This window comes from Aedes albopictus, chromosome 1, assembly GCF_035046485.1.
Source record: "Aedes albopictus strain Foshan chromosome 1, AalbF5, whole genome shotgun sequence".
NCBI lineage: Eukaryota > Metazoa > Arthropoda > Insecta > Diptera > Culicidae > Aedes > Aedes albopictus.
Genome location: NC_085136.1, coordinates 291,201,539 through 291,229,202, shown reverse-complemented (window position 1 = coordinate 291,229,202; position 27,664 = coordinate 291,201,539). Strand labels below are relative to the sequence as shown.

The 27,664-nt window shown below is 39.5% G+C and overlaps 1 protein-coding gene across 1 annotated transcript in view; it reads left to right on the top strand.

Annotated features, from left to right (window-relative positions):
• LOC109623099 (uncharacterized) overlaps positions 1–27,664 on the top strand; it is a gene marked incomplete at its 3' end in the record, with an annotated part of 668,880 nt that overhangs the window by 13,161 nt on the left and 628,055 nt on the right. Inside the window, 1 exon segment of the mRNA XM_062846987.1 lies at positions 11,411–12,295. Within this exon segment, the coding sequence (XP_062702971.1) occupies positions 11,411–12,295 (885 nt within the window).

Sequence of the window (27,664 nt, the reverse complement as noted above, 5' to 3'; positions counted from 1 at the left end):
CTATGGTGCTTTCGGTGAGATTTCGTAACTCTTTTGAACATTTTTTTCATCAAACGGTCTACAAGAGAGCGTTGAGTTGAAGACCTTTGAGAAAGCGACTGTTCATCTTGTTCGTTAGATTATAATAAACAAAATCACTTATTAATTTTAACTTACTTGTTTGGTGTTGGTGGCTGAAGAAAAAAAATACTATACAATTTTTAATATTCATAGCGGTAGTATTTTTTTGTTTTTTTCGTGAGCATTGTCAGGTATGTATACAGACAAACAAACGTAACACTGGCGAAATTTTCATTGACCACGCCTTCAACGATCATTTTGAATCTTGGTTGTGGCTTTCATAACAAGAAGAGCGCCCATCGTTTTTCTTTGCGTTTGACGTTTCACACTAGCGCCTTCTGATGACGATATTGCACAACGCAGTGTTTCGTGAAACATTTCCACCAGGTGGTGATAGTGTGAACTGGGCGATGAATTTTCACTAAAATTGTTCTAGGCGTTTCGTCTGTTTGTCTGTGGTATGTACCTCTTATGCATTTGTTGTTGTTGAAGTTACTCGCATTCTTCCGATCATAAAGTCTGTTCTCTACACACTTAATTTTGATTACCACACGGTGTGTCTGGTATAAGAAATTTATTACAAAAAAATAGGCATCGCTAATTTTTACGTTACGTGAAAGTTGACGCTACTAGCTTTCATTCAAGCCCAACATCGAAATATTCCATCGGGGGAACTTTTTCATACAAAAATTGGGTATGTTTGTTAAGTAGAAATAGGGATTAATTTGGAACCGTTCATTTTGTATGGGGAAAACAGTATTCTGAAAAAGTTGTTCGAGATCCCTCGGTGGATTTTTTTGAGGGACCGTGCAAATGAAAGCTGGAAGTCTCTATTTTTGAATAGCGAAAAATTTGGCGATGCCCAATTTTTTGTTATAAACCTTTCCCATACACACGCCGTGTACCGAGTTCGGTAATTTTTTGACGAGATTAAAACTGCTGAGCACCGAACTCGTTCAGCAAAAATGCATTGTTTACCTTTTCCATACGATTTTGACAGTTGTTTTACTGAGCCTCAGTAAAATCGATTACCGAAACTACCGAGATCGTACTGCTGTTATAATCTCGTCAAAAAAGTACCGAACAGGCAATTCAGAAATAAGTGTGTAAGAGGGATTTTTTTTGCGGATAAACTAGACGTATACGCGTATAAAAAAACTTTTATTATACAGCTTTTGTCTTAAAAATAAATTCAATTCCATTTTTCTTATAATCAACAGCTTTTCAACACTATCAAGGGATTTTTTCACCAGTCACGTACAATAAAAAGTATGACAATCTCAATATTTTTGATCACAACACTGGATCGCGTCTAAGTTTCAAATAGATACTATAGTAATTACGAATAATCAAACTAAAGTATCATGAAAACAACTTGTTTAATTCAGGCGGTAGCCTTTACAATAAAATCAGCATCAAAATATAATTCTCGAAATAATTTACACAGAAAAAAATTTTTTTTGTTACTAAATGTAAAAATTGTGAAATGTTTGAAATGTCATAACTTTTTTGTTTATCAGTTTACCATCACCAAAATTTTATGGTAGATAGCTGATATAATGGGCCATTTCCCCTAAAAAATTGAAGTTGGTAAAAAGATAGGGTTTTGAGATATTTGAGTTTTTGTGACAAATATCATATTTTTTCAAAGTAGAAAAAGAAATTTTTTACAGTGTATATTTTCTAAGGAATCATCATTTAGTTATCTGACTTTGCTGAAAAATTTATAACAATCGAACAATCCGTTTTTGCTGTACAGCTTTTAGAATATTTTAGAACTATTTTCGCATACACCCTTTTGAAAAGTTAGTCGTGAGTGAATATGAAGGTTTAATATCAAAAAATGGCGATTTATATGAAATTGAAAAACTGTGCAAAGTTTCAGATATTTTTGAAATGGTCGCTCAGGATCGACTGACATGACTCCGTGGAATTCCTCTTCTTTGAATTAACGGCTTTCATGATAGGCACGTTTTACGCAAGAATCCGCAACTTACGGCGAACTTCGTGTGTGGAACTAATGCCAAAAGCACCCAAACCTAGGTAAGTAATAGAGCTTCATAGCGGTAAGCGGCAGCGGCAGCGGTGAGCGATGTTTTGAAAGATGCTGTCAAAATATGCGGCTGCCGTTTTGAGTTGTGGTTGAGTTGTTGCTGTTGTTGTTGCAGAAATTCGTGAGGTCGTCGTCATCGTCGACTCCCAGCAGACGAAGCGAGGTCTTTATGACAGCGAATATGGTGGTGTCTTTATCAACTGCATGCAAGAAGGTGCATTTTAAACGTCGCGACGGTTGGGTTCCCGAGTTGCATGAGCGTTCGTATGGGGCATTCACGCAGCCAAAGGCCACAACGTGGGAGGTCTCGCTTTTGACGATGGCAAATTATGAAAGCTAATGGGTCGTTTCGAGCCTCCGTGTTGCCCAAGGTAGTGATAAAGATATCGCTTTACGATCGCTAATTTTGTGGTTGAACGGTTATTTGTTATTGGTGGTACGCCTTATTATCTTCATTAAAATATGCTAATTGGCAACACTGCTGTCATGCTGACAAGATTTCGAAAGAAAAAAAAACATGCCTCATGCACATTTTTCGAAAAATGCTTTACATACGACATTTTTTGTAGTTTCTGTAGTTGCTCAAAAAGCAACTGAACAACAACATAAACGCTCATCAGTAAAGTACATCACACCCAGAATGAACCATCAGAAGATAAATATTATTGTTCAGCATCACTCCTAAATTATCTTTGCCCCTCTACACGTTTGATTCCTTTCAACAAACATACGTAACCATTACCATTGAATGGGCCCTACCACAAGATTAATTGAATTCTACCGAACTTACTTTCTTTCACTGATGCATAGAAATAAGTATAACTGCATGGTGATTAGACTCGTGAACCGAACATGAATATTTGTCATTTGCGTGTGATCTGTCAATTTCTTACCTTTGTCAAACGGGGTTTCTTCCAATCAGACCAAGGACATACATTTGTGGATTGACGCTTGAATTACTAGTAGGGCTCCCATAAACACAGCATAGAAAATCAGGACATTTCATGTATTTTCTTAAAAATGAGCAAATCTCATCGGATTTGTTAAGAAATTTTAGCCGAAATTTGACGAAAATCAGGATATGTCCTGCCAAATCAGGACGGATGGTAACCCTAATTACTAGTAAAATAATACCTTTTGAGTTTTGAATATCGGCTTCTGCGCCTAACTGCAAGCGTAGATCGTGCTTTGATCAACACCACTCCCATCCGCCTAGTGCAAGATCATAAAACCCCAGCTTAAGATCAAGGTGATGAGACACAGACGGCTGCTCGTTTCCCGCACTCGTCTCCCGCCTCCCGTACAGAAGCAAACCAAATCAATGCTGCTGCTACCGAATTCTACAGAGCCCTCCGTCGTTGCCGTTTGTTGTCGGTCCATATTTCCTGGTTGATCCCCTGTTTTTCATTTCTCCCTCAGATCGACATTTTCAAGTGTTTACACAAATCACCGTCATTTTTTATTCACTTCCCTTCCCGGGTTTTCTTCTCCTTGGAAGACGAATAGAACAGAACACAGAACACATGTTCTCCTAGTTGTACGAGTCTTGCGTACGTACGCCTTCCGCCTAATCATGGTACCACAGGGAAATAATCACATTCGAACATGGAAATCAACCTTATTTTAATGCTACTCTTACCCATGGGCGTATAGTAAACGGAGGAACCCTTAGTCAGAGAAAAAAAGCTACTGAGTGTAGAGTTGTGCAATTGAATGGAAAGCGCATATTTGATTCAGTGTAGCAGGGTAGAGGACAATGACGTAAAGGATAACAAACAGGAAGAACGTAAACAAAGACGGGGGAATCAGGTTGCGGTGCGAATAGAAGATTTGACGTGTGCGAACGGGAAAACCAGACCGAACCGAAGCTTCCATGGGACAACTTTACACTGGGAACATTGTTTGTGGCACGCATGATTTTCTATCAATCCGTGCTTCAAAACTGACAAAATGCTTAAAACAAACAGGGTATAGCATTGGCAACAGTGTGAAGCGCTGTGGGCAAAACAAAGAGAACAATGGAGATGGAAAGACACTTCAGTCTTGTATAGTAAATTCTTCATTACACCAATCAACTTAGCCTTGAAAATGTTTGACAATTCTCATATCACTTGGCAGATCACACACCAGCAAGATAAAGACAAAAAACATCCTCTATTTTACTGACAATGTTGCCATCCTCTTTTCGCTCATAATACACCTGTCATGTGACCTGAGAACTGCCAAACATTTTTGAGGTTAGATTTTGTGGTGTAGTAAAGATTTAAACGAGGTGGTTGTTAAGCTTAAAAACATGAAAAAGTTTCAGGAGAAAAAATAGCACCTCTATGCTCCTAGAACAACTGGGAGAAATTCTTGATATGCGGACATTCAAATATAGTTCCTAAAGAAACCCTTATCCTCGCCCTTATCAGAATATCGTAGGGAATTCCATAAACATTTTGTGTTTTTGTTTCAATTCGAAAGAAGTTGCAGAATAAATGCTCAAGCTTCTGCAGCTTTCAATATAATTCAAAACAACAACCACTTCATACTGTTCCGGGGAAATTTTACATCAGAATTCTTAAATTAAGCTTTTTATACGCTCTGAAATATATTTTAATCCACTCTTCTTATAAAAATCAGTTTCGCCAAAAGTTGTCTCAGGATTTCCGCAAAATATGTTCTTGCAGGTTTCATGTGGGCTGTCCATGTATTTCGTAAGACTATTTCCACGATTTACAACACCCCCTGCCACGCTTTTTTTTTTAGTATGAGATCTGTTGTGGAGGGTTTGAGTTTGGTGAAACTGGCAGCACTGAAATAGCTCATCGTATAGGGCTGGTTAATAGAAGGCAGTTGATAACTTGGTGTAATTTCTAGAAATTAGGTTAAAAAGACATTTTTAAATATTCTGAAGGATTACTCAAAAAAAACTCAGAGAAGCCCTCGATAATTCGTCCATGTATCCGGAAATTGTGTACAGCAATTTTTCAGAGACATAAAAATTTCATAAATTCTCAAGAACTGTCAAAAACCGCAACAAGCCTCAAAGGGTTTCAACATATTTTCTCAAGAGAATATCCAAAGTGTCATTCAACAACTGCTCTCGAGATTTGATCAGATACTCTGTAGAGTTTGCGGCAGTGTTTCTTGTAAAATCATTGTATGAGTTTTAAAAAAGAATTTTCTATTGAACTTTTGAAGAAATCCCTGGAAAACATGCTGCAGAAATCCATAGAAGATGTTTGTTGAAATATCACACGATGTACTAAAACGATGTTTGAGTTATAAGGAAAAAATGTATGAATTCTTGGCAATGTTTTTCAAGAAATTCCCGGATTCGTTCAAGAAAAAATGACTTTCTTGAGTTCCTCAAATAGGAAATTGGTAGCATTTCTGTCAAAGTTCAAGACTGGAACTACCTGGACGAATTTTTGAAGAAGTTCCAATCTAAATATGCTCAATTTGCGTTTGGAAATGTTGGTAAAATTGAAAAGTTTCTGTGTTTATTGAGATAATTTTTTATGTACGCTGCACTATTTATAATCACGAGAAGAGATTAGTTCAAAAGTATGTTAATTTAAAAAGCTGTGATTTCTAAGAAAGCCCATTTTTTAATCTGTATAAACGAGATTTTTAGTTCCTATCCCCGAGCTTCATATCGTGACCAATGGCATGATATCCTTTCTTAATAAATAACTCACGTTTTATGTGAGTATGTCGGAAGTGGGATTCTATCTCAGGCCCACAGCGTGAGAGTCACGGGCTTTAACCATCACAGCGGGTGCTGGAGGATTTGGAACATCTGTAAAAATAGTCATCATATGAAAATTCATAGCAGCATTTTTTTTTCGAAGATAAGGTACTAGGTTTGTCTGGGGGTATTTTCCAGAAATTTCTTTGTAATTCCTATTAGAAGCTTCACCAAGAGCCGTTACTTGAGTTTCTTCTGAGATTCCTTCATGGATTCTTTAAGGAGTTTCCTTACCGACGAACCGACGTGACAGCTAGAACAAATAAATTCAAATTTGTTGTCCGCGACGCCATGATGAAAAATAGCCGAACACTATCGCCACCTCTATAACGGCTCGCGATGATTTGATAGCTCGACACCGAACCTCCGTGTGTTCATATAGGAAACGGTTCGCGTCTCCGTTGATTTGACAGAAGCGATCGCTCGCTTCGGTGGTCGACCGTTAAATTTGGGGTGGACACTTTTGAATTGCCACTGTCACGTCGGTTCGTCGGTGGTTTCCTCTTAGATATCCTAATGACACATTCCACGCACTTCTAAATCGAGGTTTTTTTATCTGTATTAACGATTTTTTTAGCCCTGTGCTAGTTCATCTCGGGACCCACGCTTTACTTCCCTTCTTGAACTTCATTGAACGATATTTCCGAGCTCTTGCTGTCCATTTTGATTCTTTTTGCATTAAAATGAAGATAATTACACTGAAGTTTTTTAACGACGGTAATTGTACCGCGTAAAAAAAACCGCGTAAAAAAACGCGTTATTTTAAAAAACGTCGTTAAAACAACCGCGTTATTTCAAAAACCGTCGTAAAAAAAGTCAAGTCACGTTGGATGTAATCCTGACTATTTTGCGCTTGTTTTTGAAAAAAAAAAAACTTGTTTTTTTACGACGAGTTTTAAAATAACGCGATTTTTCTGAAATAACGCGGTTTTTTTGCGCGATGCCGCGCAAAAAAAACCGCGTTAAAATAAACTGCGTAAAAAAACTTCAGTGTTCTTTATTCTTCGAATAGTACCGGAAACTTTGAAAATTGCTTCTAAAAAGTAGCAAATTTCTTGTCGTTCTGTCAAAATTCGTCATTTTTTGCGATGGTGTCCTGTTACGCTGAATTTCTTAATTTCTTTCGAAGTACAATGGTCCAATTCCCAATTAGAAAGCATAAAATAAATCTTCTGCATAAAAGAAAGCATAAAATGAAGCTGATCGTTTGATATGTAGGATAGCATGTATTTAACAACATAACAGTTTTTGGAAGCAAAAGTTCGATTCTCGCGCAAAACGTAACGCGTGGAATGTGTCTAATGGATTTCTTTTCAGAGCGCCTGCAATAATTTCTTCTTGGATTACAGTAGGGCGATTTTTAGATTCTTACAGGAATTCTTCAATCACTTCTTTCTTTAAATGTCATGATGCATCACCAAGCTCTCAAACGAATCATTGACTTTTTGCTTCTCAATGACTGTTTGCCTCGCGTTTTTGAAGTGAAAAAAAACTGTCAATCCTTTGGTGATTACTTTGGAAACCCTTACAACAATTCATTTGGGGATATTCTTGCATTTTTTTTTTTTTGAAAATTTTTCGGTAATAATTCTGAAAAATCGCTTCGAGAACTTCTTCAAAAATGTATTTTAGAAGTTCAACGGCAATTCTTGTGAATTGGCAATTTTTATTTTTTTTTGTAGTTCCTTTTGAAATTTCATCAATACTCTTCTTCAAACTTTTACACATTCCTACGGGAAATCCAACGGTAATTTTTTCGTCATATGTAAATTCAGTAGACAATTTCTTTGTATATTTGTTTGACAGATTTTACCACAGACATCTGCAGTAAAATGGCCATACGAAATCTCAAAAGAATAATCGAAAGAATTTCTAAAAGCAATGGTAATTTCCGTAGTTCTGTTGCTCATATTTTTCAACGCCGCCGAACGAAATTTCCCAGGTCGATGAGAAAACAGCAAAGATTTTTTATTCGCCAGCAAAGTAAAAAGTAGTAATTTTCAGATTGTTTGGATTTTTTTCACTAGCAAATTTTTGTCATCTTTTTCCAGATATCTTTTAGTTTGCAAATTTATTTATGATTTCATTATTATCTTATCATCATCATTTCTTGCTGCAATACTTTGAAGATTCTCACTTTGGAAGATTTTTATGGCAATTTACGGCATTTTTTTATTATTGTTATTATTTTATATGTTTATTTTATAATTAGTCATAACTCAGGAACGGAGAAAAAACACATCTTGAAAATTTTACAGATCATAGCTTATGTAATTCCCTTCCAAAAAAAAATGTTTTGAATTTTTCCGGGCCGCGAAAATAATTATTTTTTCGGCTTTTCCAACCGATTTTCCTCAGCAGTTGATAATTTTGTGGAAAACAATTTTGATTTTGTATTTTGTTCAATTGCTGAGCAAATTTGCTAATGATTTCCCGTTAGCCTAAAGGAAGTAATCCGACGACGGATAAGTAGACTTAAGATTGCATTATTTACTAAATATTAAATTAAATACCATTATTTTGCAGGAATTCTTCTAGAGATTCCATCATAGATTTTTTTTTAGATAATTTTCCACGAATTCGTTCAAATTGTTTTTTCATTGTTTTTTGTTTAGAAATTCCTCCTTCTAGACTCTAGGAGGAACCTCCAGGAATTTTTACAATTTGTTTTTCTAGAAACCCTTCCATGCTTAAGAAATTCATTCATTGATTATTTCAAAAATTTCTCCGGTGTTTCTTTCAGAAAACCATCCACAGATTCCAGATATTATTACAGCGATTTTTTTTAAGAAAATCAAAAATTGAGCATTCTTACATAAATTTCTTCAAAAAATCTTCCCAAGATGCCTTAAGATAAATTCACCAGCGATACGTTAAAAATATCTTCCAAGTAACCTTTATTAATTCTTCCAAAAATTCCTTTAAAAATTTCTACCAGAATTCCACCATAAATATTCCTAAGAATTTCTATAGAGAACCTTCTGAATTGTCACATTGATAAAATTGATACGACAAACTTTTTGTATGGGATCTCTGAAATTTGTATATGAGTAGTCACACTTTCCTGATCTTCCTTCCCTTCTCAAAGCGTGACGTATTTTAAAGACGTTTCCTCTTCAGAAATATCTCCTAATAAAGTAATTCAAGGACTCTATCAGGAATTCCTCTATCTATCATTCAGGGATTCGTCAATAAAGTTCTTCACGGTTTCAATCAGGTATTCCTCTTGAGATTCCTTCAGAAATTCCTTCAGGAATTCAAAGATTCCTTCAGGAGTACCTCGGGGTATTTCTCCATTTCCGTGTGGGATGAACCTGCCTATGGCAGAAAACCCCTGAATACAAAATGGAAAAAAATTCTCCATGTATTTTCTCGGAAATTCTTCTAGGATTTCTTCCAATGATGCATTTAGGAAATTCCTCAGATGACTTCCCTGGAAACTAAACATAAATTTCTTTGGCAATTTCTCATTATATCTAATTATATATACTATACTTTACAGAAGTCTAAGAAGTCGTTCTTCCACAATTTCCTTCGAAAATCTACACGACTCTGGGTATTCTTTAAGCAAATACATGAATTTTCTTCTTTTTTTTTAATGAGTTTAATCAGTTTTGTGCCTTTCAATTCCGCCATAATTGCTTATCCTTTGACAGATACGCGTATTTCGACTACCACTTGTAATCTTCCTCAGTGTCCGTTATCCACTGACGTTATCCAGTCCAGGTGGATAACTGACACTGAGGAAGATTACAAGTGGAAGTCGAAATACGCGTATCTGTCAAAGGATAAGCAATTAAGGCGGAATTAAAAGGTGCTAAACTGATTACACTCATTCAAAGAGGGTATTCTGCTTAGAGGATTCGAAAAGTTGGTACAAGAACATGAATTTTATAAAGATATTCCTCCAGGAAGTCTCCTTCTTCTTAATAAATACCTAGAGGAATTCCACCAAGGGTTTCTCAAGCAGTCAATCAATTACATAATTTCTTCAGCAATGCCTTCTAGGATTTCTTCGGGAATTTCCTTGAGATTCTTTCAGATATTTCTTTAGGGATTTTTTGAAGATATTTTTTTAATTATTTCCTGACGCGAATCCTGAACAAACATTTCTGAAGTAATCTTTGGTAGTATTTCTGTCGTAATCTCGTAAACGGAATGCTGTAAGAAGCTGTAATTTTGACTGATCACTAATCAAAGTTGGCTTGACAAAATATCAAAATTTCAGCTGTGTAGAACATTTTGTTACCCAAATATATGTTTGAGATGCATCAGAATCTGACTTCGGATAATCGAGTCCGACCTGTACCTGTAGGAACTCTTTGAGATGGCTCTGGAGGAATTCCTGGAAGAACTTCTTGATTCTTATCTACAGACACTTGCGTGTGCAGCTTTTTCTTTTTTCTCGCTCGTTCTCTTTATTGAACGCAAGAAAGAGCGAGATAATAGAGGGGGCAAAGTGCCACCTCTTTCATCTGGTCTTTCTTGTGTATGTTTACGAGAGTGAGTGCGAAAAAAGAAAAAGCTGTGCACGCTAGAGTCTACAGAGTAGTTCTTGGAGGAACCCCTGGGGAATATTATCCGTTGCAAGGAAAATTATCACGCAAAGGTGTCCGAAATCGTTTTGAAATGCTCAGTTGCATTCAATCGCTTCAGAATGTTCTGCGCGATTAATCCATGGGTAATTTCCGCACTTATAGAAGACACGGACATAATATTATGTACCGGCGAATTTCATAAGAAACTTTTTGAGAAATTCACGGGAAATTCCTGGAGAAGTTTCTGAAAAATTCCCTGACGAGATTTCTTAAGCACACTCTTTTGGGATTTATGAAGTAAACCTCGGAAATATTTCTGGAAGAATCCTTGAAATGATTTCTACAGGAAGCCGAGCAGAAACTGCAGACAAAGGTAAAGGATGAGCTCTTTAATAAATCCCCAAATAAATTTTCAAAAGAGATCCTTGGAGCATGTTCTGACGCAAACCCTGGAATCACTGCTGGAGATACTTCTGGAGTATTTCTTAAAATAATTTCATGCAAAATATCTGAAGGTAGAAGTGGACAAAAATCTCTGAAACATTTTCTCAAATAATCGCTAGAGGAATTATCGGAGGAAACTCAGTAGAAATTTGTTTTTGTCTTAAAAAATTGGTATCACAAATAGACTTCCTGGAAACATATAAAAGTTTAGGGATGTTCACGATGTGCACGAAATATTTGTTAACCCATAGTTTATGAATTGCTTTTTTTTATTATTGACAATTTTGTCTCTTTGCTTTGATAATCCCTAGCTACACCCTTGCTTCTGTCCCGAAAATTTGTTTTGACTCATCCCTCCGCTCTCTGTTATCAGCAGCTGTCCGAAGAAGCTTGATAACAGCGAACCACGACACCGCGAGCGCACGTTCCTGCCGAACCATGTTTAGTAACTCATCGCGCGCGAAACTCTCAGAACGAAGAACGCACGACGGCGTTCGCAATTTGAACCGTTTATTATTTGCATTCCTTGGTAGAATCTAACCGGAAACTAACCACCCAGAGATGCCCTTTCTGTTGCAGCCCAAGTCGCGCTACACGGACACCTCGTACCTGATCTTCCAGCAGCTGAAGGAGGGAGGGCTGCAGTGTGCCTTTCCGGCGATCTACGAACTGCTGAATCCGGGCAGTCGCCCCAGCGGACGGCCGGTTCCCGTGGATGAGCTGCCAGTCGGTGTGGAGCCGATCGGCGAACCGAAGAATGGCGCCGGCGCGAAGAAGCCGGCAATCGGGGGACAGTACAAGGCGAAGGACAGTAGGAAGGCGGCCGGCAGTGGGATACCGCGGAAGCAGAGCAAGGTCGCCGAGAAGCGGAAGAATCGGAGGAGTTTGGAGCTGAAAGCGGTGGAAGAGGCTACGCGCGAGGAAGAAGACGCGGTCAGTGTTGCCAAAGAAGAGGGGGTGATCGGGGAAAGGGAAGATGAGAAGAAAGTACAAGTGTATGATTTGAGGGGGGTGGTTGGGGGGACGGATGTGACCGATTCGCGGCATGTGAGTGTGATCAGTAGTGGTGACGAGCAGGGTTGTGTAGTGCAGAAGGATATCCAAGTGGCGGTGGATTTCCACCATAGGCCTAACTCGGAAGTGGATCGTCCGGGAGGTTTGGTATTGTTGGAAACCAATAACAACGATATCAAGTGCAAATCGAGTAACGAGCCCGCGGATGGGGCCGTTGGGGGTGAAGTGTTGTCCGAATCGGATGTGGATTCGGTTCGGACGGTGACTCCGGGTTTGGGTTCGGAGGTGCCGAAGGCTCCAAGTGTTCAAATACGGCGGAAGCAGTATCTGTACGAGCCTCCGTATCTGACCGGGTCTGAGTACAGCGATACCGATTTCACCGATACGGCCAGTAGCGTCGGTGGGGAGCTGGACGATGCGGCGGAGTACGCAAGGGTGGAACTGAGACAGGTATGTTTGCGTGAGGGTGTGGGTGAAATCAGTGTGGAAGCTAATTGTGTAACATGACGCCACCAACAACGCCGTGCCGGCCGCCGAAATGTTTCGATTTTTGGTTGAGGGTCGGGTGATAAATATTTGGGTATAGAGCGGCAGCTGATTGAGACATTACGACTCGGGAGCTGTTTTCGTCATCGCTCGTGATTGAGCGGCATGGAATATGGAAGGAAGTGCGAAAATTTGTTTGTTCCATTAGCGACGAAATATATGGCGTTATCAGAGCGGTGTCACCTGGTTTGGTTTCAGATACTAAGTGGCGGTTCATCGTTTTGGCTTCCGTGAAGTGACCAATGTTGTTTGGATAGCTGAGGAGAATCCAAGGTTGATTCCTGTGTGTCAAAATGAATGATTTGTGTTATTTTGGTATGTGAGACATGTTTTGTCTGCTCGTGCATTCAACATTCTACGAACAACTTTAAATGGTTAGTTACGGATACTTGAGGTTCTTATATCCCATGTTTTGTGTTTTGTCCATTACTCGTCAAAAGTTGTATCAAAACGATCGTAAACCTTCGAATGCATACTAAATAACTCAAAAAGTAATATTTCGGGTTCAAAGACTTGATTGAACGAATGTTTATTGAGGTACATAGGCATGGTACACAAATTACGTAACGCTAAAATCGGCCATTTCAGACTCCCCCCCTCCCCCTTGTAACGCTTTTTGTATGAAAATCAAAAATATTTTGTATGGCTCGTAACGCTAAGCTAGACTCCCCCCCTCCCCCTATAGCGTTACGTAATTTGTGTACGATGCCATACAACTGCACTGGAAAATCCTTCGAGCGATCATCATTCCAATAAAATCGGGCCAAGAGAGTCAACTGCGTTACGCATTCTAGTTCTACGCGTTTCCGCCAGATGTCCATTCTGTACCTTCGCTGGTTGCTGTTCACGCTGTTCCCCATCTTTCTCTCTCGGCCAATCGCAAGCGCGCACGTGCGCGTGCGAGAGCTCGTGGCGTTACATTCTCTCGTGCTCTGCAACACGTGCTCTTTCTCCTTCTTTTAGCACCGGGCTCTCCACCAACTCGCATTCGTTGTTTATTTACATTCCGATCAGCTGGCTTTTGTGCTTCTCTTCATTTTTATGCTCCGTATTGTGGTGAGGAAACATTCCTTCCTAAATTTACGAGAAACGTGCCTCCCGGTTCCTTTCCCGCGCTTCGCCGGCTCGAATGTGTGCCATTCGAAAGTTGCAACATTCTTCGTATGGCTGAGCTGCAGCAGTGTGTTCGTCCGCGTTTTGTTATTCTGACGCCCAAACGGGACAAGCTACTCACGCAAATCCCTTCGAGGTAAGCAACTTTTCTTCGCATATTTTCCTTTGTGGACTGTCGTCGTTCGCACGACTCTTCCTTCACTCGATTCTTTCTCTTCCCGAATCAATATATTCACATCACATTGGGCCCATAACTTTCCTCATTTTCCTCCTTCATTTTGCTTATGTTGTCTGTGATGGTGGTGGTGGTGGTGGCGAGGGCGGTTTCGGCGGCGCAGCTCATTGTTATTATGATGTTAAGCCCATTAATGCTCAATCGCTTTCGGGGCTGCGGCTGTGGAGAATGCGCGATCTGCGCAAGCAGGTTCGCTCTTTGTCGGGACTTCCCTTTTGGAGTGCCGCTTCGCCACCGCGCGCCGTCCGTCGCCACCGGTATCTAATAGGTTCCCGCTTTTTAATGATAACACATTTCCCAGCGACCCACAGTGGGCAGAAACGGGCCTGTAATCGGACTTATTTAGAAGCCGCTGGTTTTGAAACTCCATCTGATGCATTTCCCATGGAAAATGGGCCGATAAATCGAATGGTGATGATTTCATCCTGTGCAGACCTCGGGAAGGGGTTCATTTTGCCCCATTTTACCCTAAATCAGCCATTTTCAATGGGTATACTTCCATAACTCTACACGCCGCTGATTTTTTTGTATATAAATTGACGAATATGATATTATTATGTTTACAGAATTGACTGATAAAGGTTTCATGCAGTGCTGAGCCTTATAAGTGACCCATTTTGCCCTATTTCACCCTATATTTATTGTTTTAATGAATATATGCTTGTAACTTCAATTCATTCAGATTTTTTAGTACATGAATGAAGAAATTTCATGCTATCATATCTACAAAATTGAATGACGATGCCATCATGCTATGCTCAGTCCAAGAAGTGGCATATTTTACCCCATTTCACCCTATATTCGAAATATTGATGATTATAACGTCTATATCTTCAATTGCTCCAATAATTTAGGCTTATAATTGGACAATTAAGTTGTAACCAGCTGTACAGTATTGAATGACGATGGGGCCATGCTGTGACAAGTCTGAGTATTGGCCCATTTTACCCCATTTCACCCTATATAAGTTATATCGCAAACAGATCTCTATAATTTAGTTTGCTGCAGAATATTTTACTAACTAATCGACAAATTTTATGTTATCATCTGTTCTGAATATAATGATAGTGATGGCATGCAGTGCTGAGTTCAAGAAATAGTCCATTTTACCCTACTTTACCCTATATTTATAATTAAAATGAAAATATTCCCCTAAATCCGATTTTGATGATATTTTTGTAAAGTGAAGTACAAAATTGATGTTTTTATCTTTACAGAATTAGATGGTGATGATGGAATGCAATGCTGAGTTCAAAAAGTGTTCCATTTTACCCTATTCCACCCTACATTAACAATTTTAGTAAAAATATCGCTCTAAATCAGACTCTGATACTTTTTATATCGTATTGTTCAAATTTGGCGTAATGCTCTACAGAATAGCTTCCAGGGAAATTTTGTAAAGAATTCCGGGGAATCCTAATATTCTTATGTTTACAGAATAGACTGACGAAGCGTTCATGCAGTGCTGAGCCTTATAAGTGACTCATTTTACCCTATTTCACCCTATATTTTTTGTTTTAATGACCATATGCCTGTAACTTCAGTTTATTCAGTTTTTCTTGTACATGAATGAAGAAATTCCATACTACCTTATCTTCAAAATTGAATAACAATGACATCATGCTATGCTTAATTGGAGTATATTACCCCATTTTACCCTATATTAGTAATATTAGTGTATATAACGTATAGTGCTTCAAATTCTGCAATAATACAAGTTTATGATTGAACAAGTAATGTGTAATCAGCTCTACAGCATTTTATAATAATGGAGCCATGCTGTCACATGTCTTAGTAATTGCCCATTTTACCCCATTTCACCCAATCTTAGTTATTTCGCAAACAGATCTCTATAAATTTGTTTTATAGAATTTTTACAAAGTAATCGACAAATTTAGAATCTTGACAGGGATTCCAGGTGAATCCTACAGGGATTTTTGACAGGGATTTCTGGGAAATTCGGATAGGATTCCCACTGAAATTCCTGTCAGGATTCCTGCCTGGTTTCTGCTAGAATTCCTGCCAGTATACCGCTAGAATTTCTGCCATGATTCTGCTGGGATTATTGTCAAGAATCCCGTGAAATTCCTGTCACAATTCTACTGAAATTCCTGTTCTGACTTTCTTGGAACTTCTGTCAGGATTATTGTCAGGTTTCCTTCGGAATTCCTGTTAGCATTCCCACGGATAAAAAGATAAAAACATCCAGTTTGTACAATACTATACAAAAAATCCTCAGCATGGGATTTAGGGGATATTTCCATTAAAATTATAAATATAGAGTTGTGTACTATTTCGTGCCATATTAGCTCCCCATTTCGTTACTACCATTCAATTCAGATAACATCAAATTTGTCGATTACTTTGTAAAAATTCTATAAAACGAATTTATAGAGATCTGGATGCAAAATAACTAAGATAGGGTGAAATGGGGTAAAATGGGCAATTACTTAGACATGTCTCGCGTTTAGTATCATACAGGCGTATCTACAATGATCGATTTCTCTTCGTCGGTTTTCTCTTCGCATTATTTCGGAAAATACGACCAATATTCGGATTATCTCTCGGTGTATTTCGGTGAAGGACGACTAGGACTAGCATCTAAAACAACAAAAACAATCAAAAATGATTTGCAGGCCAAGTTATTAGCCGAAGAGAAAATCGACGAAGAGAAATCGATCATTGTAGATACGCCAGTATGATACTGAGCGCGAGATGTGACAGCATGGCTCCATTATTAAAAAATGCTGTAGAGCTGATTACACATTACTTGTCCAACCATAAACTTAAATTATTGCAGAATTTGAAGCACTATACGTTATATACACTAATATTACTAATATAGGGTAAAATGGGGTAATATACTCCAATTAAGCATAGCATGATGTCATTGTTATTCAATTTTGAAGACAAGGTAGTATGGAATTTCTTCATTCATGTACAAGAAAAACTGAATAAACTGAAGCTACAGGCATATGTTCATTAAAACAAAAAATATAGGGTGAAATAGGGTAAAATGAGTCACTTATAAGGCTCAGCACTGCATGAACGCTTCGTCAGTCTATTCTGTAAACATAAGAATATTAGGATTCCCCGGAATTCTTTACAAAATTTCCCTGGAAGCTATTCTGTAGAGCATTACGCCAAATTTGAACAATACTATATAAAAAGTATCAGAATTTGATTTAAAGCGATATTTTTACTAAAATTGTTAATGTAGGGTGGAATTGGGTAAAATGGAACACTTTTTGAACTCAGCATTGCATTCCATCACCACCATCCAATTCTGTAAAGATAAAAACATCAATTTTGTACTTCACTTTACAAAAATATCATCAGAATCGGATTTAGGGGAATATTTTCATTTTAATTATAAATATAGGGTAAAGTAGGGTAAAATGGACTATTTCTTGAACTCAGCACTGCATGCCATCACTATCACTATATTCAGAATAGATGATAACATAAAATTTGTCGATTAGTTAGTAAAATATTCTGAAGCAAACTAAATTATAGAGATCTGTTTGCGATATAACTTATATAGGGTGAAATGGGGTAAAATGGGCCAATACTCAGACTTGTCACAGCATGGCCCCGTCGTCATTCAATACTGCAGAGCTGGTTACATCTTAATTGTCCAATTATAAGCTTAAATTATTGGAGCAATTGAAGATATAGACGTTATAATCATCCATATTTCGAATATAGGGTGAAATGGGGTAAAATACGCCACTACTTGGACTGAGCATAGCATGATGGCATCGTCATTCAATTTTGTAGATATGATAGCATGAAATTTCTTCATTCATGTACTAAAAAATCTGAATGAATTGAAGTTACAAGCATATATTCATTAAAACAATAAATATAGGGTGAAATAGGGCAAAATGGGTCACTTATAAGGCTCAGCACTGCATGAAATCATTATCAGTCAATTCTGTAAACATAATAATATCATATTCGTCAATTTATATACAAAAAATCAGCGGCGTGTAGAGTTATGGAAGTATACCCATTGAAAACGGCTGATTTAGGGTAAAATGGGGCAAAATGAACCCCTTCCCGAGGTCTGCACAGCATGAAACCATCACCATTCGATTTATCGGCCCATTTTCCATGGGAAATGCATCAGTTGGAGTTTCAAAACCAGCGGTTTCTAAATAAGTCCGATTACAGGCCCGTTTCTGCCCACTGTGCGACCCTTTGCCGCTCTTTCATATTTTACACAGGGTCCCGACGCAACCTTGCACTAATGATTGCTTTTTTGTTATTACCTGCTGGTCGCGTTGGAATCGAGAAGCAATAACAAGATCCTCCCGGGGAATGTATCGATAGCGCCGTCGATACTTGAAGACTTTGTTGGACTGGCGCAGCTGCTGCCAGAGCCGCCAGAAGGCAATATCGGACCTCGTCTAAGACCCACTGATAACATACATCAAACGGCACTCATCTTTATGGCCCCTTCGCTTGGTAGGATTCTGTGGTTATGACGCTGGACACGAAAAGGTTCGATCCCAGTACGCTTGAGCGTGGACTGGTTGACCCACAGCCAGAAGCGGTGGTCGTACAGGGTTTTGCTGAGATCAACTAGGGACAACGATAAATTTGAGTAGATTTATGACGTAGTCCACTTTATTTCTCATGCTAACAAATCGGAAAAGGTTTTTGAAGAGTGGACACTATAAATTGATCCTAGGATGACCATTTGTTCTATAGTGTAGGAAAATTGATGTTGGATACAAATGCAGAAATATTACAGAACAAAAAGCTACGATATGTAATCCTAATGAGCACCAAATGGGGTATAGGTCATGAACAGAAAATGTAAGAAACTCCTCTTGCATCGGATGTTGAAAGACCAGTTGGAGTATGTCAAGGGCAAGAAGACAGCAAAAGACGATTAAGATGCCGTGCGGAACACCTTTAAGCGGATTGGGATTGTTGGCAAGTTGATTTTTAATAAACAATTCCTAGAGCTGACACTGGGGGCCCATATAGCCGAGGCGGTAAACGCACGGGTATTCAGCATGACCATGCTGAGGGTGACGGGTTCGATTCCCGGTGGGTCCAAATTTCCTTGACTTCCTTGGGCATAGAGTATCTTCGTACCTGCCACACGATATACGCATGCAAAATGGACATTGGCAGAGGAACCTCTCAGTTAATAACTGTGGAAGTGCTCATAGAACACTAAGCTGAGTAGCAGGCTTTGTCCCAATGAGGACGTTACGCCAAGAAGACTGTTCGGGCTCGTTCGGAAGTTAACCATCAATGTTTTCCCAATCAGCCTAGATAGCTGTGTAGTGTCGGTAGCGGTTGTCTCAATTGGCTAAGAATAACACTACGGACCGCCTAATCCAGTGGTAAGAGCCCATTAAACAGGTGACCCCTAATTCATGGTGTTATGCGGCTTTATGCTTACCGTGCCAAGGAATGAATGGTTAGGGGGGTCTAATAAAAACCTAACTACAAACGGAGCCTGTGGAGAATTAGGGCGTCCTCCACAGTATTACGCCCTTACTGCGCTAACCGGAGCAATAGTACAGCGGACCTTGCGTTTCTCCGAGATAATCAGTTGCCCTTCTTATGTCTCAAATTAGAGGCTAAATAAGGGCGGGATTATTCAAATGTTGTAAATTAGCTTACATTACTACTTATATGGGTTCGCTTAATGCGTTTTCGCCATTGGCGTTTTTCAATTGACACCGGATTGGTTTGTCGTTGATGTTTCCTTTTTGTGCTGTGATTGTGAAGTGTGTAATCCTGTCTAGTTTGGGTAGTGGCTACGGCTAGGAAACCCCAGATCAATTTTCAGCGTAAAAAGCGTGCGTGGCCCAAGTGGCTCTACTTCAAAAAGCTTATTTTCGTAACGACCCTTCTGTAAAGGTTACCTTATGAACCCAGTTTTGCTTGTTTCATTATAAATGAAGTGTCGTGCCTCGAGCATGCTATATCTTAGAATAACGTTAACAGTATGTTTCAACCAAGGTAAGTAAAAGGAAGGTAATCCAATATGATATATCATGCAATCCGCCATATTGGAATTCGGAATGACAGCTGGCAAGTTTGTTTTGGATTGGAACTGTATACATGGTATACAAGCCATGACCCAAAAGTGTCAGAGCCTCGAAGCGATCACTTTTGTGCACTTTTTCTCCACGTTCCATCCGAAAGACTTTGGGATACGTTCCTACTTACGTCCCCAAAGAAATTCGTGGTTGTATCGAGCAGTGTTTGCCGGACAAAGCATCGGATATTCGTTCACCCGTCAGACAAATCACGGCTATCCTAATTATTTCCCGACTGCATCTGACGCTCTTTGGTTGATGACAACCGCTTCCCGCCGACTTAACCCTCGAGCGATCGCGCTGTTGTATTTTGTACAACACGTTGAAAAATTCTCGCTTTTTGTACTCAGCGTTAGCGTGGTGCTGACGCAGGTAGCCAACCGCGCGAGCTACGGAAGGTTAAGGATCCTCCTGCTAGTACTTGTCATACCTGGGTACCAACGGCTAGTCCTTGCCACCCATCTTCCCCATCACTACCTGTCGCCCAAAAAGTTACAACTCCGGGTGAAATTCCCAATGTAAAAACTTTGAAACTGCTGTAGCTCTGCCACTACGACAAAAATTTTCACTTGTGTGGGGGTAAACAACTCCTAGCAACCCTAGCAACCCCACAGAAATCGATAGAGTACAGCGTAAACAAACTCGCCAGCAGTCGCCCACACCACCCCCGTCATAAGCCTCTCCCCGCATCTACTGACTGCGCATATGCCAGTACCTTCCATTAAATTTACCTTGGTTTCAACCTTTCCTTATGGATGCCTTCAAGCAAGCTCTTGTATTCAGCATACTTTCACTGATATTTGGCAGTATTGCTACGATGATTACATCATCTAAAGTAGCTCAAACATTATTTTGAGATGCTTCCGTTTGATGGATTACTTAGGTAGTCCAGTTCATGGATAACTTAACATAGAATTGCACCAAACCAATCTCTGCATGAGCAGAATTTGTCATGAGTTGACTGATTGGCATGTGTCAGATGAGCAGTCTCCATTTGACCTTCTTTGCACTTTTGAGTGTTCCTTCGCAAAATTTGCGTATTCGGAGGCGTCCCTGCTCAACGAACTAGGGGGGAACCTGTGCTAACTGGTTGCGACCACATTTTGTGGATAACTCGCTTCCATAGCTACTCCAAGAGAGTTTCATTGTGGTTTTGTACCTACAACGCCCTCCATTGTGGTATACCATAACTATTGCTTTAAAAGAAGCTTGTCCTCTGCGGTCTGTGCGGACTGCAAGAGGTATTCCTGAATGGAACTCTGATCTGTTCAAGTTCAAAATATCTTCGGATATTTTTTTTTCTTTTGTATAGTTACAAATCTCTAGCTTCCGCTTGAGAATTATAGCTATATAATCGACTTAGTGGGCCCTAAAAAGCTCTGCTTAATTCAAATCTCCAGGAGGAAATGGGGTTTTGTTCTATTTTTCTCCAGAGGGATTTGAATATTTCAAACATGTGTTGAACTCTTGTAGTTTTCTATGGGGTATTTTCATGGCGTGAAATTACTCCACAGTTTTATCCCGAAAGGGTGCGTGCGTTGTATAAAGATGGAATGAGTTTCAGATTTATCTGGTTAACTCGTTCTTTCTGAAATGCTTGAGACGCATTGTCCATTATCACATCTGTGATGTTCGTCTGGCTGACATGCCTACTCATGTGAACTCACATGCCTCCCAATTTGGGATGTCCACCAGTGACTCTTTTACACAAAGTTGTATATGTTTTCAAGAAAGTACTCGCTCAAACCTACGTTGCGGTGATTTCTTGAATATTGAGGATGCTTTCGATGACGTGCCTTTCAATGTCATATTGAATGTCGCATGACGTCAAAAGCTACCTCCAATGAGCTATAGGCTCTCTTTACGCTTATGCGTTCATTCCCTTTTCTAGGGTACCCCTTCCTATTTCATCACCTTTCCCTTTCCTAATCCCATTCCATCCCTTGTCCCATTCTCCCTCAGGTAAATGATGAAATAGGCTTTATATGTATGGCGATGGCACAAATGTCCCAAATGGAGGATAACGTGCCTCTGGAGCCGGCCTTCTGATACCTGATACCTCATAGAACACTAAGCTGAGTAGCAGGCTTTGTCCCAATGAGGACGTTACGCCAAGAAGAGAGAGAGAGAGCTGACACTGACCGAAAGTGGCGACGTGAAGGTTTGCTTCGTTAAGACAAGATTCTCTAGGAGCTCCGAGCGGCGGGAGGTAACATGCAAGAAGAGGACGTTGTGTGCCAGTTGCTTCTGGCATTGCGCAAGTCATACAAAGCACTCATTACAGTCACAGCAGCTGACGTTGAAATACGTGAAAAAACGGCTTCTGGACTAGCAGGTTAAACGAGTTCATTCAAATCCTGTCCATTGTTGACAACAGTATCTTTTGGAGTCCAAGAATGAGAGGCCATCGAAGTTTGAGGAGTACTGTGCTTTAGTGACGGCAGTCTTCGGTACTCGAGTGGCTCTACTGAGGAGTACACCAGAATTACCTTCCGCAAGTATTGTACTAAAGGCATAAGCGTAAAAGCAACTTTCCAATACAGCCCACAGCAAAATGGAGTATCAGAGAGGATGAAGCCTACTCTACTGGAGAATTTGCGGTCAATGGTGCACGAAGCTGGATTGGGCAAGTCCATGTGGGGTGAGGTGGTGTGCACAGCTGAGTATGCATGCAACAGTAGTCCAAGTACTCCAGCGCTGTAAGAGAACAAAATACAGTATGAGATGAGGTATGGACGAAAACCCAACATCCAACGAGATGCAAGTCTTCGGATCCGTGTCTTTCACTTGGATCCCGAAGGAAAAACGTGGTAAGCTAAATTCCAAATCGGAGAAAAATGTCATGATTATCTTCATCGTGCAACGAGCAGGGAGTTGGTCCTAAGATGTCGATTGTTTCGAGGAAGGTGCTGTACGTAAACGAGTGAAGCAAGTGACCTGGATGGGCATATGGAGCTCAGGCCAGAATCCTTCGAATCGAACCTGGTAGTGGACGATGTTCAGTATGACGAGGTGGTACCAAATGTGCGGGAACAGTATCTGGCGCCTGATGAGGACGGTGATAATGAACTCGCGTTCCTTTCGGAACCAGAACGTGTCAACTGCCCCGCAGAAGTGACCTGACCACCAGGCGTTTGGAAGCGCTGAAACAAGTTCAGACAACGCTTCTACGTTCCAAGGATGCGAATAGTAATACGTAGCGCTTGTCGTAGCTGTCAGTCAGTATAACAAGACTCGAAAGCTGCTTCAATTCCACGGATGATGATATTTACCGCTTTCAAAGGTTCGCCTGACTCCTTTTATCCGTCCGTTCATGTACGTCAGCGTGGAGTATCTGGGTGACTTCGAAGTGAACGGCGATCGCCGTCTAGTGAAGCGGTGGATCTGCCTATTTACGTGCCTTATAGTACGTGATGTTCATCAGGAGCTGGCACACAGTCTGTCAACGAGATGGCGTTCAGAAGTTTTGTTAATCGACGAGTCACTCCAGCGCGGAAGAACTCTCGGGCAACGGCATCAAAGTTGTGAAAACCAGTCATCAGTTTTCAGAAGAGATGCAGAGGATTAAGACAATTACAGAGATTTGTGGCTATGCCCATATTCGCGCATAGTCGACGTAAGCGCTACTGTAATTTTCAACACACTTTTGCAGTTTTAACAATGAATAATAAGCAGTTCAAGATTGTTTCCATGTTGACATCTAACTAACAGTTAAATCTTGTGCTCTACTTAATAAAACTGGAAAGAAATATGCACATGCTTAAGATATAAGCTTGTGTATGCAGACATTGGCAATGGTGGTTACGTCGATTATGTGAGCAGTACTTCAAACTTTTTGCAGCCTGCGCATACGAGAGAACCGTGGGAAGTTAGTAAAAGTAGTGATAACTGAAATGTCCGACAGTCTGCAGCATCTGAGTGACGATGAAGTGAGCTGGAAGCAGAAGAAATCGTTAACAGTCGTCCACTGGCTGATGTACCGACCAAGAAGCGCTCACTATGAATCACTTCTTTCTTGTTGTACGGCGGTATCAAGCAGCCAACAGTCAGTCTCCGAGACAACGGGTCAGTCGCTAGGAACATTGTGAGTTCTAGTGCTGATGGGTGCTGGAGTATTTGCTAATGCTAACAAGGGCGGAAAAGTGGTTCAAGAACGTGAAACCGTTGATAACCGTCGTGATAATAGATGGTCAGACACGTAGCTTGGAAAAGTGGACGGTCTTTGCGGACAAATAAGATCAAGCTAGACATGTAGTATTACTAATTCAGTTGAAAATCGGAGTTTTCGACTAGCGAAGTTGGATTTTTCTCCAAATCCGTGCTTCAAACCTAACTTCGCTAGTCGAAAACTCCGATTTTCAACTGGATTGATAAAATAGAAGAGACAGTTCGCAGAGTCTTCTTCAGGGTGACAGTGATGCTAGCAGTCCTGGATGTTACGAGCAAAGGCAAAAAACGGATAAGGTCCATCGGAAACGGAAGTGGTTCACGGAGCGGAGAATGTTACCGGTAACACTGTTGGCCGTGAAATGATGATGTCCGTTTCCTCGCAATTGAGCGGCTGTCGCTGAGTGTCCGAAATTTCAGATAACACAGTAGCAGACAGAACGGGAACGAATTGATACGTTCATGGTGATAAGCTCCAAGGACATTGATACACCAATTACGTATTATCCTCGTTTTTTTTAACTACCAAACGGAATTGACTTTAGTGTGTCGGTTTACAATTCCTTCGGATATTCCTATACGAATTCTTTCAGCAGTTTCCTTTAAAATATCTTCAGGATTTTTAATGAGATTTATAAAATTCCTTCTGGGGATTTGGATGTTCGAGAGTTCGACTGTTTGGATGTAACGATGGGTGGGAGTTCGGCTTTGCAGTCTAAAATTCTCTAGAACGACCGTTTAGTACTCGTCCCTACGTTTCGGTAATTGTTGGTGCCTTCTTCATAGGAACTGAGGGGGTGGTTTATTTTAAATTTTGTTTTGTACACTATCTTAGAACCTATACTTACAAATCATGAATATCGTTAATCGTCTTGCATAAAACCCATCCGGAATTTAACAAGTTTTTTTTGATTCGTAGAGGATTTTTCTGTGATTCTATCAAAAACATTCCTTTTGTGATTCTTCAAGAACATCCTTCTGAAATTCTCCGGAGAATGTTTCTGGTATTTCTCCAAGAATTCTTTCTGGAGCTCCATTATGAACTGTTCAATGATTTATGCAGGAAGTTCCTCTTTGACTTCTTACAAGAATTCCCTATGAAACGTCTACAAGATTCTTTCAGGAATTCCTTCTTACTCTGAAGTTTTGAGATTCATTAAAAATTTCTTCTAAGATTCTTTCAAGAATTTCTTCTGGAGTTCCTCTCGAAACTGTTTCAAGAATAGCTTTCGGGATCCCTAAATAAATCTGTCCTAGGATTCCTTCAGGATTATTTATGTAATTCCTGAAGGAATTATCTCTAGGATTCTTCTTCCAGGAATTCATTCTAAAATTCATTCTGTAATCATTCATTGTTTTTTGGGTTTCCTTCGCACTTTTTTTCTCAAATTTCTCAAATAATTCATGCTATGATACATGCATGATTTTGTTTTGAAATTCCGTGGATTCATGGAATTTTTGGATGAAGAATCATGCAGAAATTCCTTCTGAAATACATAAAGGAATTCCCTTTGAAATGTCCCAAAAGTTTCTACTGGGTTCCCTGTCAGGATTGTTCCAGGAATTTATTTAAGGAATCCTCCTGGTATTCTTCCAGTAATTACATCTGATACTCCTTCATGATTTCTGTTTCTGTAGAATTTTTCCCGACATTCCTTCCAGTATTATTTCAGGATTGTTTCTGGCATTCCTACAATAATTTACTCTGGGATTTTTTACTACAACTCCTTCCGGGTGTGCTTTTGGTTTTTCACGGTTCCTGCAGGATTCATTCTTCCTATTTCGAAAATTCCTCATCGAATTCATGCAGGAATTCTTGCATCGGGGAATTCTCCAAGAATTAATTTTTAGCATATCTCCAAGGAAATTCGGAAATTCCATCTAGGATTCCTACAGGACTTCCTTTTTCGAATTCTCCTGTACCTCATACAGGAATCCCAAATAAAAATTTCTAGTCAATCAGACTATTTCCTTGACTTCCTTGGGCATAGAGTATCTTCGTGCCTGCCACACGATATACGCATGCAAAATGGTCATTGGCAGAGGAAGCTCTCAGTTAATAACTGTGGAAGTGCTCATAGAACACTAAGCTGAGAAGCAGGCTTTGTCCCAGTGAGGACGTTACGCCAAGAAGAGAAGAGGAGGAGTCAATCAGACTAGAAGATGTTCTCAGAACCACCATAAAACCAAAATAAAAGGTATAAAGTTATATGACGGTTCTAAAAACCTCCACAAGACTAATTGGCCATCAAAATGTTACTTGAGATTTCTCGAGGAATTATTTCTGGGATCCCTCCAGGATTTTTATGGGATTTCTCCAAAAAATCCCTCTAAGACTTTTTCAGGGAATATACCCGGTATTTCTCCAGTTTTGTTTTGATTACTTAAAGATTTTGAAATACCTCGAGGAAATTTTTGAACGATTATTTCAGGATCGCTTCTTGGATTATTTCAAGAATTCCTCCTGGAAATCTTCTATAACTTTTTTCAATGTTTCATTCAGGGATTCCTGCTTCAGTTCTACGAAGAAATATTTATATAATTGTTATCTTTCTCTAGAAGTTCTTTCTGAAATTTCTCCTCGATTATCACTGGAAATAACTCTGGGGTTCTTTTTTTTTTGTAAAAAAATCCTATTAACTATCTGCATTTCAACTGTTCGATTGACACTACAAAAGATGGCTTTACACTCGGACAAAAAAAAACTACTATTTTACCATGTTTGACGTTTCGGTTCGTTTGAAACCTTCTTCAGGGATACGATTTTTACAGATTGTTCAGGAAGTGTGGTTCTGTGGAACGACTAAATGTCAGCGATAGTGAGTTTTTCCTCCAAAAGCCGGACGGAACTGCGGAAATGCTTTCTTTTTCAATCTTAGCTGGAATTCTGTACCCGGCACTTGACCAATCACGTTTCCTAATGAAACTTCTACCGGAGTTGATAGTGTATTATTATGGAATTCTTTCTCAAATTTCTTCACAAATTCTGGGTATAGAAATCCCAGAAAGAATTTGTGAAGAACATCGTCTTGGCATTCATTCTAAGAACACTTGAAGGAAACCGAATATATCCGAATGAATCTTGGAATACAATCATGTAGAAACCCCAGAAGATTTTTTTCGAGAAGTTTTAGAAGATATTGATGGGAATTACCAGAAGGCTTTACTCGAATACTGGAAGAATCATATAATATACTCATTGAGGAATCCCAGAAGGAATTTAATGAAGAATACTAGAAAAAGTGTTTGGTTATATTTCAGAAGAAAATCATGAAGAAATCTCAGAAGCAATTCCTGGAGGGTTTCGAAGATGAATTCTTGGAGGAACCCCCGAAGAAATTCTCGAAGAAATATCAGGACGATTCCCAAAATTGTTTATGGGGGGATCCCAGAAGGCATTCCTGAAAGAAAGCAAGAAAAATGTCTGGGAAAAATGCAAGCAGAAATTTCCGGAGGAATCTCAGGAGAAATTCCCGGAGCCTAGAAACAATTTATGGATTTTTCTCAAAAGAACTCAATTTCTAAGAGATTCCTTGCAGAAACACCAAGAGGAACTGTTGTACTGGGGCTCCTGCAGGAAGTCAAAAAAAATCTGTATGAATTTCATAAGAATATCAGAAAGCAGTCCCAGTTGAAATTCTTGGAATAAGTCCAGCGAGAAATCTAGAATTTTTGCACGAATCCAAAAAA